The sequence below is a fragment of the Plectropomus leopardus genome, chromosome 6, assembly GCF_026936395.1.
Source record: "Plectropomus leopardus strain MGB_pleo_1.0 chromosome 6, ASM2693639v1, whole genome shotgun sequence".
NCBI classification, from domain to species: Eukaryota; Metazoa; Chordata; class Actinopteri; order Perciformes; family Serranidae; genus Plectropomus; species Plectropomus leopardus.
In genome coordinates this window covers 6520078-6532862 of record NC_142181.1, presented here as the reverse complement: position 1 = coordinate 6532862, position 12785 = coordinate 6520078, and the positions used below count along the sequence as shown (strand labels likewise).

Genomic DNA, 12785 nt, shown 5'->3' with positions numbered 1-12785 from the left:
CAGTTACAAGACGAAAGAAAGTGACACCCGTTCGCATCCCACATTCAAACCACAATCAGACGTTGCCGCAAGTCAGCAGACACTTAGAAGTTTGTCAGCAGAATCACGCAATTGGACATTCCTTCCTGTATGTGTTATTTCTTCGGCATGATAGTCCAAGTCATCCATCAGTGATTTGATCTATATTATCTGGTGTGGAGTAAGCAGGATCTGGGCATGAAGTGAAACACTGAACTGGATTACAATGCATTATTATCGCCTTGTATTGAGATTACACAGGCCCCCGTGGAAATCTGTGCTAGTGCCTCCGGGTGCTGGTCGATGTGGAGGTGGGATTTCCCTGCATATTGATGAGGCAACCATCCCATTTGGTCCCATTGGTATAGTTAGGGTTGTTTATTTCCATCCTAGTCTTACATGAGGAAATTGATGATTCAACCTCTCGGCTAATTCTTGACAAAGATTAATTAAGTCCTTTGCCTTTGTGCTGGGTGTGCAGATATGTGTGTGCATTTGTGTGTGTGTGTACGCACAGAAGATGTTCAATAATGACAGTTGGTTGAGCCCATGTAGGTGTGTTTTTGATAAATAATGAGCTTTGATGACTATGTAATAAGCCAGGAACAATTCTAACCTGGCATTAACATGCATCACCTGACTTCAACACGTAGCTAATATCTGATTGTGCCTGCACATGAAAATACATCTCCACCCCTTGCCACACACTTTATTTCCTAATGTGATATTTGTATCCTTGAGAAGTGACTGCAAACATCTACTCATCCCTTTTTTATTGGATGGAAGACATATTTGCTCATATTCTTACTTTTAAGGTAGCAAAGGAAAAAGACAGTTGCCATTATATGAGCCACTTCTTATGAAGTATGTATAAAACAATGAAAAAAAAGTTTGTTAGGAAAATAAAATCTAGGTCAGAGTCTAAAGTAACTCCCAGGTCTGAAGCTAATGTCTTAATCAGTTCAGACAGACAACCTCACATTGACTGCAGTTGATGTTTCTGCATGTGATCCTACAAGTAGAAACTTTTTCCTGCTCATTAAGATTTTGCTCATAAAATTACCCATCCAAATATTGATGTCAGAGAGACAGAGAACCATAATCTGTGACTATATAGTTATAATGCAGCTATTCAACTATTAACACCCATCCCTACAATGCATCATTATGGACATTATGGCCAGTTCTCTTCATTGATATACTGACAATAAATATTTCCCTGAGGAGCCACAAATGAGGAAAATACAGAAGTCTGCGCTACAATAGGGAGTGCCACACCTTCTCAAGTCCTTAATTACAATGCTTTTATCAATTGTATCAAATACAGCTCTAATTAACTGAAATTCTCAGGTCATTTCCTACCTTTAATAAAGCTCTTTTTAATTGCAGTAAATCGACATTAACAGTGTATTTATTGTTTAATTTGACTGATTATTCTTTAAACAAGATAAAAAAAAAACAAAACAAAGGAAGACAGATACTCCACTGAAGTCAACACAGTAATGTAGAAATCAACATAGGTGCTTTGGGTCAAAGTGCATCAGCATAAATTTTTTTCACAGCCCTCCTCTTGACCAGGGTTGTACATGTCTGAACTTGTTTGGTATTTCAACAGAGGTTGAGAAACCAAACTTTTAATTTGAGGTGCACAACATTACCTTCCCTTATCACAAGTATTAGGCATGAAAATTACTGTTGTGTTTCATTTAAGTGACATGGCAACCATATTAAATGGCAACGCCATTAAAGAGTATTAAAGTCCTGCTGTATGCAGAAACACCCATGTGACACATGATTTGGCATTGAGGAAAACTCTGGTTGAGGAGAAAACGTATTCATTATCCATTGTATGGATACTACAGTATGTGGCTAACAGCTGGCTTGACCAGTTTGTTTGCTATTAAAGCTTGAATTGTTATGGTTTTAGAGCACTATTTGATCACAGTGTGGTCATTTTGTATTTGTGCAGAGGAAAAAAACAGGGTTGCAGATTTGATTTCTTCATCCACTGGTGCCATGTAGTTTGTTTAACCTTTGACTTTTTCACTAAATAGCCATGCCCGTGACACTGGTTTTTATCCACTTTAAGCGGTGCTGTGATCGTTCACCCATGGGGTAACTTAACCCCATGCTGTCTTTCTGTGTACTCTGACTCATTGTGGACCCCCTGCTTATGAGCTGAAACCTATCACATGAAGGAATGGCTGGGAATGAGCTCAGCTTGGCGATGTTCCAGCTCCATGAAAACTGAAAGCACACACATACACACACTCAAACACACACACAAACATCCTAGCCCTAGAGAGCTAGGCGTCTGTTTCAGCCAGATGTGAGCCATCAACAGAGAAACACACACTCACATGCACACTTACAATGAGACGTATTCACAATTATTGCATTTAGTTATATATTATGCACTTGTGTGCATGAATACATAATCACGCACACACACACTGCAGTCTCTCCATACAAGCCCCAGAGGAGTGGAACATATGTTTGCTCCCTCACCACTGGGGAGTGCGGCAAAGCAGGAGGGTAATGTTTATGAGGGAGCGTCATTAATATGACAAAACAAGGCTGGCTGAGGGATTTACTGCACACACACTGGTGCTGCCATCATCTGTCAGTGCTTCTTATCACATCTTTGCTGCTGTTAGCATCGCTGTTAACATCCCACTGATCCTAAAGCCCAGTGATTAATCTCTGTCTTATGGGGGTTCATTTGTGTATTCTGTACCTGTTTCCATTGGTAAAAGAAGCATTTAGATCCTTTAAAGCAGGGATCTACACCTTTTTTTTTTTTTGAAGGTCAAGGACCCCTTAGCTCAAAGAGAGACACAGCAGGGACCCTCGTCTACAATTAATGTATAAAATTGAGTTGCAGTTGAGATAATTCTCTGAATATTTTTGGGTCTTCTCTTGTTTGCACTGTGCTGTATAGCTTGGTGCCTCTCGCTCTTCACTTTTACTATTTTCTCTTACATTGATGTTTTTTCAGAGTCTCTTGCTAAAAAAGTCATAAAACAACCAACTGTTGCTCACAAGAATGTCCTTACACTTGGAAAAATAGTACAGCTAATTGGCCAATATGTCCCAATAGTACATACATTACTAATGCATCTCACCATTGCAGCGATCTAGCACCAACAAGCTCACATAATTGCACAGTCCATGATGAGGATTCATGGGTAACAGTTAGCCTATCATGTATATTGTGAAGCCTACTCTAATGTGTTATTTTTTAATTTTTTATTTAATTTATTTTTTGAATAGTATAATTTATCTTTGCAAATGACATAAATTAATACTGTATTCATGTTATTGTGTATTTTTAAAAATACTTATTTTTAAAAAATAAATAAATAAAGTATACTCAAATTAAAATTTAAATTAAAAATTCCTGGAACTCTGAAGACCTCCTAAGGGTCCTGGACTACCTGTTAAAGATCTAGGCAAACTCAGGCTTTAAAAGCCCTGGAAATGTATTTTCTCGAGCAGCTTCTTACTATGAATAATTGTCATAACTACATGTTATGTAGCATGCCAGCTAAAATGCTTAAACTATCACAAATTTTATACAGTGATCATATAGCAGTATGAAGTACAGCATTTGGATGATTAATTTGCCTGCATTGGTTGGAGTAATTTTACAATAATGAAAATAGCTTCAGTTTGAAAATGAAGTATGAAAATTTTAAAAAGCTGGACAAAGATGAATAGGTTAAATAATCTAAGTTTTAATTTTATTTATCTACTGATGGTGGTAAAGGGAAAAAAAGAAGTTTTAATTTTGACTTGTCTGACAACCCTTCAATTCATTTTACCTTTTTTTTTCTTTTAGAAAACATAAAAAACAATTAATTACATACACTAGTCTGATGCAGAAAAGAAAGAAAAGCAAAATGAAGAAATGTGTGTGGGAAAACTTTGTACATGATAATATTATGAGGAGAACTGAAAATGTAGCAGTGTAGAATAAAAACACTCAAATGCAATTTTCTTTACATTACTTGAGTATACATACCTAGTTACTTCCACCACTGCCTCTCACTGTTTTTGTCCCTTTTGCATTTTTTTTTACCCCAGTTTATTTCTCATTACATATTTAACTGCGCATCTGTTTCTTTAGAGTAGCTCAAAAACAAATGGTCTCCTATGTTTCTATACTTGTGACAAGGAGAGATAAGGCAGTGTGGAAATTCATTCTGCATGGGCTCAGCTCCCCAACCGTCTCTTTTTTTTTAGTACAGTCTCTGTCTCCACGCGACCACATGTTGGAGAGATATTTACAGCTCTTTTAATAGGATAATTTCACCGTCATCACTATTCTTACCAGCTAATCCTGCAAACCACATGCTCATATCTGCCTCTTTGTCTCTTAAAGCATAGCATTACTTTGTATTCACCATTTGAAGATTAAAACTGTATTAGTCTGTCCAACTGTCATCCATCACTGGTTGTCAGTCAATGAGCTGAAGGAGCGATTAATATGGCTGCCGGCGAGTATTGATGAAAGCATTTTTTGAAATGATGAATGTTTTTTTGTTTTTTTTTTCCAGATGTGTGACTTAACATGAATTATTGCTGATAGATCACTTATGGAAAGATTAATTTGCAGTTCAGTGCACTTGGAGAATTGTGCATATGGTAGATGAAGATATTCAGGGGATTATTTTGATTTAGCAACACAATCAAAGAAATCCATTGGGTCAGGTCAGACAGTGTATTACGCAAACACGGTGTGAATATGGTCACCAAACTAATTAATCTCCCGCAATGAACTCCTGCCCTCTACTATCCAAACCTAATAATAATCAATAATAGTAACTGATACATTACCCCTTCCTACAGTTGCACTTTTGAGCAAGGCTCCCAGTCTAGTGTCAGGGAGACGATTAAACTCCTGCTCTTGTATGTGTGGACATGAAGCACATATCTAGCCATATAAATCAGTTGAGTTATTTGGCAAAATGATACACAGAGTTGCAAATATACACAGCCTTTTTCAAATTATATAATTATTTTGATAGGTTTGCCATTTGTTTTACAGGTAAATATTGGACAAATTAATATTTTGACCAGATAGTTCTAGAGAAAAAGTCAGAGGATCACAATGATTATTACAATCCATCCTGTGGGGAACATTCATCTTTGTAGCAAATTTTTATTGGAATCCAGAGTGTCACACAAAACCTCAAATGTTAATATCAATGTGCTGCTCAGCCTCCTGGAAATTATGTGCATATACAACTTATTTGAAAATTGAAATATGTTTTTACAGGTGAAGTAATGTCGAATGAACATCATTGCTATTACGTTAATGAGGAAATGTCATTTGTTTATATATTTGTTTAATTATTACTTATTTTATTAATGTTTAACTGAAATCACAATCTTTACCTAATCTAAACCGAAGGGCTTTTGTCGCTTAAACCTAGTCACAGATGGGAGTCTGGACACAAACCCAGAATTCTGGCGTCACAGTCTTGTACTTTTTATGTCTACCATTCAACCTCTGCGATTCCAGTGTGATTCATAAATAATGTATGTCATTAGTTCTAAGACGCTTTATCTCTGGACATAATCAAGGCAGCTTTTATGTTGGCACCACAATTTAATTATGAATGCAATTTAGCAACAAATTTAATTTCTAGGAGACACAATAGTAGAGGTCAGGGTATCACCAAAGTCATTAGGATTCATTGGTACAAAATTGTGTGCCAATCCACCCAGTAGTTGTTGAGATATTGCATTCTGGACTAAAAGGGTGTACCGACTGACATTACTATCTCTAGAGCCATAATACTTGCATGGCCGTAAATAAATGCCATCTTCATCCTGTTCACCATAACACTTGAAATGAGTCTTTCTACAATGCTATGTCTTATTTCTCCTGTGTACCAAGGAAAATAGATCAACTGTTTGTCATCTGCATATAGCATAACTGTCAGTTATGCTATATGCAGATGATGGACTATTCTACACATAATCTGAGCATAATCCAGGCAGTGTTTATGTTGTCACCACATTGTAATTTAGTGGTAAATGTATTTTTTAGGAGACATGGTGATACAATAGCAAAAATCAGGGTAACATCAAAGCTACTGGGATTCATCACATAGGGACCATGACTGACGGTACCAAATTGTGTGCCAATCCATCCAATAGTTGTTGAGATATTGCAATCTGGACCAAAGGTGTGTACCTATCAACATTCTACCCCTAAAGCCATGGCACTAGCTTGGCTAAAAATAACAGCCACCTTCATCCTGTAACAGTTCAAATGGGTCTTCTACTACAATTTATGGTGGTTTAATTGGAATATTTCTGTGTGAAATCTAATCCACCAGATGAGTTTCTTCTTACTTAATTCTTACTCACTTCCCCTATGTAACAAGGAAAATGGATCAACTGTCTTAAAAGCAGTTACATTATATGCAGATGATGGACTATTCTACATTAACCTCCGCTTTCCCGTCTTTTTACCCCTTTCTGTATGCAGAGCGGTGGTGCACATTCAGGTCAACGATGTAAATGAGTTCGCCCCAGTGTTTCGGGAGCCCCAGTACAGAGCTGCAGTGACGGAGGGTAAAATTTACGACAGCATCCTGCAGGTGGAGGCCACTGACCAGGACTGCTCCCCACAGTACAGCCAGATCTGTAACTACCAGATCACCACCAGCAACACACCCTTCGCTATAGATCGCAATGGTAAGTAGAAGAGAGAAAGTACATTTAAAGTTTTATTGTGTGCCAAAAGGATATCACTTTTTTGTGTACCCACTTTAAAGGGATCTACAGCGCTTTTGCTTTTGCTTTACCTATTAAAGTGATTTCCCATATGTCAAAGAAAATCTTACCAATAAAGTGTTGTGTGCTCTCCATTTTATTGAAAGAAGGTGTAAAAACACAAATCTGTCATAACACAGCGGCACTCATGATTTAAAAATCCGATCCCATACACACACATGTACTTTACAGCCACAGGAGATACATGCACAAGCACTCATACTACACACACACACACACACACACACACACACACACACACACACACACACACACACATACATACGTGCATGCACTCTGGTGGCAAAACTTCATACTCTGACAGATGCCTCTCCTTCTGGATAAAACATGTCCTTTGCTCTTTCCAAGGACAAAGTCAAGCTTTGCCCAGAGAGCCATTGGTCACAGCAAATCAGATCACAGACGTCTGAGCAAAAAACAAACAAGACAAACACACACAGACAGAGATAAATGCTAAGAAAAATCAGTGGCTATTCTCAGATACCCTCACAAATGTAATTTACTTCATTGAGTTGCCATGTGCGCTTGGAAACTCAGTTCTTGAACATTACAAATAAAGATTGTGTAATTGTTTCACACACACCCAAATACAGAAATTATTTGTGTGTGACAGATACCCCCACAGCTCTGCCCTCTACTGACCTTTGACCATCAAACCTCCTAGTTTGATGAAAGGCACCCTGAGCTCTGCCATTTAATATTATTACATTCATATTCCTAAAAAGTCCATAGTTTTGTCTCTCTTCTTTTAACAATCAACACATGGTGGGTGATTTACACAAAGTCAAGTAGGAGAAAAGATACTCCTTGATTGCACACTTTAACTCTAGATTTAAACTTCTTGATTCTTGATTTCAAAAGCCACTTACTCCCGAGGCTCTCCCAAACAATTTTCACACACTTTATTTTTCTGTTTTTAGGAGACATGCTGTAGATACTGTTTAGGTTTTTGTTAATGCAGACTGCCGAGCGTTGCCCACTGCTGAGGTGCTGCAATAAAAAAGACTGTGTGGATGAGGTTAGGGCCAAACTGTGCAGTGAATGATACAGAGGGGAGGCTGCAGCCAGAGTGCTCTTTCTTCTCTCTCTCCATTTGAAGGGGTCTCGCTCAGCCATTGACCGCTGAGGAAAAGGCTTTGAGAGCACTTGAACTTAAGAGCACCCGAGGGAGAGAGGGAGTGGATGGGAGGAGGAAAGGAGGGGTTTACTGTGAATGCAAGAGTAATTGCTATGAGAGAAGGATACAGAACACTGTAGCGGGAATGAACTAAACTAAAAGGATATAGCTGGTGATATTCTAAATTTTGTCCATCATCAACAAATCCCATGAATAGGCCAAAAGCAAGAATGGATGAAACCTACATAAAAGTATTTCCTTCCTGTGGCCAAAGTCTGGTATATCTTATTTCTGTGTGCGACAGAACTTCATTGAATTGTTGCCCAAAAACTATTAAAACACAACAGTGAGCAACTCTGTTGCACTTGTTCACATGTTCCTTCATTACCATCAACACACACACTAGGGTTTATTTTAAATCCACATATTGTCTTATTACTGCAATATTTTATGTACTGAACCAGATGTTCATTCAACACTTCATGTTAGACAATGGCTGCAGCAAATCCTATTTTTGCCATCTAAAAAGACAACAACAGCAACTCCTGTGTCCTGGGAGGCAAAATTACTGTTTTTGTCTGGTGGCTTTGAGATAACAGCTTCCCGATCGAAGGGACTCTCTGACGACAGAAAAGGCACTGAAAATATTCTAAATATAGCATACACTTATAATGACGTTAAGCTTAATTTTATGTACGTGATGTGAAGGTTTTCTACCTGGAAGCTACTGTTAATAAACCTTTTAGATAGTTTTCTGTTGTTAGGGCAGCAGTTTTGGTCCCTGTTTCCTTTATATCAACTTCTGCTGAAACAAAGAAATACAAAGAGATCCATTTTGAATGTTTATGGAATTTGAAAAGGTCTATATAGCTGCTAACTTGACTAACTGAAACTATTAAAAAACACCCCAATGAGCCATATGGTGACACTGTGTGACATGTTCATTGCCATGACCATGACCACTGTTAATTTTAAGACAATCCCACATAAATGGTTCTGATACTGTTAATACTCTAGCACACCAAATGTGTATTAATCCACAACTGAAAATAGTTCCCAAGAGTTGCCCTTTTTCCTTCTTTTTGAATAACATTTGCCAAAAACTAGAGTGCCCAGGTGTTTTGGAATTTTACTAAGCCTTTTATCGTTATTATTATTATTATTTCTTTAGATTACATTCATTATTACTTATGAGCCAAGGTGCAGTCTGAATAGATGAGTTTTCTGTCTGTAACGGAAGATGTGTTCCCCATTGTGGAGCGGGGACACCAAACAGTTGTGCAAATAGTCATTAAAAAAATGTATTTGTGACCTTAGTACACCAAATGCGTCGTAATCTGCAACTGGAAATAGTTTCCAAGAGTTGCCCTTTTTCCTCCTGTTTGAGTGACATTTGCCAAAAACTGCAGTGCCCAGGTGTTTTGGAATTTTACTAAGCCTTATGTTTTTTAAAATTACATTTATTATTACTCACGGGCCAAGGTTCAGTGTGAACAGATGAGTTTTCTGTCTGTGACGGAAGATGTGTTCCACCATTGTGGAGTTGGGAGAGCAAACAGTTGTGCAAACAGTCATTAAAAAATGTATTTGTGACCTTAGCAGGAACGACCCACACACAGGATAGGGAAAGCAGAAAGTATTAAGAGACGGCGTAACACAGTGGCAGTTTTTGGGCTTTTGTTGACAATAGAAATAATAAAGAATAATGCCAGCTTTCTCCCTTAAACAAAGACCAGGGGGGTAATAGTAATTAGAGGGGGATAGTAGAGGGAATTCACAAAAACAGATTCAGAGGTGGTTTTCTTGTGTGTGTGTTTACACACATTTGATAGAGAGGCAAATAGAGAGAACAAGATGGAGGGTTAAGTAGTCATTTACCTGATGGCCACTCTTGGCAGTAGTCACAGCACGCACAGCCTGCTGACACAGATAAGTTGATGTAGTAATTGAAGGAGCGGGAAAAGGAACCTCCATCATGCAGAAAGGTGTGAGTGTGTAAGTGTGTATGCCATTCATGCAAAAAAAAAAAAAAAAGAGAGAGAGAGAGCTGCACAACAGCTTAGGCAGCAAAGAGTAAAACAGGATGAGGCTGCAAAAACAGTGAGACAATGATGCGTATTGAAATGGAGTGGGAAGGTTGGAAAGGGGAGAATGAGGAGGGAAGGAATTCTAAACAAGCTGAGAGGGAGACAGAGAATGGGCGATGAGGAGGACGGGGAGCCGAACAATGCCGCCCTCATATGAATTACATCTAATCCTCCCACTCACACACTCATATTCAAATACACCACATTATCAACATTCAGCTCCCTCTGCACCTCTCTCCCCACAATACAGAAACCTCAAGAGGAATCCGTGCTGTAATATGAGTCGCAATAACTCATTCCAGCTACGTTTCAACTCGCAGCCAATAAGGGCCAAAAGTGTGTCTTTTCAACGCTCTAGACACCCGCAAGTGTTTGCAGTCAGGGTGCCCCCTCCCTGCCTAGGCCTAGCTGCGTGTACAGCATTGTCATCCGTCTGTAGTGGAAGACTCATCAAATATTAACATACACATTAGCAGCACAAGAGCTCCCTTCATGCATTCTGCTCAGCATGAGAAAAGGCGCTGGTTTGGTAAATGGGTCGCGGTTTCCTACAAGGCAGGAGATTCTCACTCACTGAATGTGTATTGTACAGACGAGTGGCTTATTTGTTTCTTTTAAGGTGCTGTGTACAGCATTCTAAACATCACAAAATCATTGCTGCATTCATTTTCACGCATTCAAATATACTAAAGGCTCTCTCTTGGTTTCAGTAGAAGTGCGAAACAAAAAGTAGGTCTAAAATCACGTTTGACTTGGTCATGAATGTGATTATTTCAGATAAAAGACAGACTTGCTACAATGACCCATGATTTCTACCTTGACCTTAACCTAAAAGTAGAAGAATATAGGCTTTTTAATGGGAAATGATTGCACTACATTACCCATAATGTAAACTGCCAACATTTAAGTCATAGATTCGGATGTGTTACGATCATATCCAAACCCCCAGATTTCTTTTATTATCCGTTTTTATTCTCAGACTTGTAATCTTCAGCCCCCACTGATGAGGACTCAAGTGACATCACTTAAGGCAATTAATCAGATGTCACACAACTCCATCTGGAGCCACAAGACACTTTATATAACTTATCATCTTAGAATCATAAAGTTCTATCTGGTATTTTTGTCAAAACTGAGTTATTCATATATTCTAACTTAATGACTTTTTTTAATTTAAAAAACAAAAAGGACCATATAATTTTTACGATTTGGAGTGCAAAAACAAAAAAAAGCTCAGTATCTCAAAACTGCTCAGACCACAGATAGAACCGCTTATTTCTTAAAGTGGCAAACTTTTCATTCTGCGCTTTTCTTGGGTTGTCTGTTCATATGTAATCTCCTGAAGCTAATATCTCAGAAACATTGCAAGGGAATCTCTCTCAGATTTGGCACAAAGGTCAACTGTGACTCAAAGGTGAACTGATTTGATTTTGGTGGTCAAAGATCAAGATCACTTTAAATTCATAAAATGTGTTTTTGACCTTAGCTCAAGTATTCATATGCTCATTATGACAAAATTTGACACAAATGTGTTATATCTAAAGGATGTAGTGATGACATCTTCTATCCAAAAGGTCTAAGGTCACCTTCACTGGGACATCACAATGTCCCACAAAAACACTTTTTTGAATGCCATAACTCAGGAACAGATGGGGAGACATTTGGTCAAATACTGAAGTGATAAAACTAATCTTGGGTTTCCACCTTGAAACTGTGCAGATTGTATAGATCTTCCATGCTGCCAGGTTGAAGATGTGTGTGTGAGAAAAACATCATTTTAAAATGTGTAGCTCCTTTCCAGCAACATTCATATTGGATATATTAACTCCAAAACACTGGATCCCACACTTTTCATAATGCAACTCCATCCCTGACAAACTTTACTCCTCTGGTTTGTAATTTTAGTAAACTCCCTCCTAAACCACAGTAAGATCTAGATTATGACTCCTTACTTTAATTGCCATCCCATTTCTGGGATTTCTTATGATACAAATAAAGGGATAAAGGGGGTAGAGAATGTGGGGAGACAGTCACTTAGTATTTGTTACCTTTAGAAAAGCAACACTGGGAAGTTAGAGGAGGACAAGCACCAATATCTTCATTGCATCTGGAAGCATCAGGGGTCTAATGGAAATGTGGTCTTAATGTTGAGCAACATTAGCGCTAATCAAAGCACTTGTGAGAGATCGAGGCTACCTGTCATCCCAACCATGATCTCATTTGTTACACTGATTATATTAAGGCATCACAGTTAATTTGACAATGATATATAGTGATGCTTTAAAATTAAAATTAAATCTCCATTACTCCTTTAAGCAAACACACACACACACACACACACACACACACACACACACACACACACAGAGAGAGAGAGAGAGAGAGAGAGTGTGTCTAAGCAGCAATAGCATTCTGTGTTATCTAATGACTCAAATATACCATAGAGACACACGAGGCTAAACATGAGACTGTGGTTACTCACTTTCCTCAAGGCAATTTAAAGTGCATACTTAACTTTCTTTAGTTATATAGACTATAATCTGGAAAAATATCTGTTGCACATTGCTTATGTCTACAATAAAATAAAACTCATTTAGCTGTAAAAGCTCACACAGCGGTTTAATGACTCCATAAAGTCTATCTCCAAATCTTTCATGGCAGAGTTACTACAGTCAAAGATTTTGGTTGGTGGTATTTATTACATAATAAAAGGTTTCGCAAAAACATTATGCATTTTGTATTAACTTTACAAA

General features: G+C 38.1%; 1 protein-coding gene across 1 annotated transcript in view; it reads left to right on the top strand.

The window, feature by feature from the left end:
* The window catches only part of LOC121943375 (calsyntenin-2-like), a 303089-nt gene that overhangs the window by 169702 nt on the left and 120602 nt on the right, over nucleotides 1–12785 (top strand). The window contains exon 4 of the mRNA XM_088078593.1: nucleotides 6521–6729. Coding sequence (XP_087934719.1) covers nucleotides 6521–6729 — 209 coding nt within the window. The remainder of the gene's footprint in view (nucleotides 1–6520; nucleotides 6730–12785) is intronic.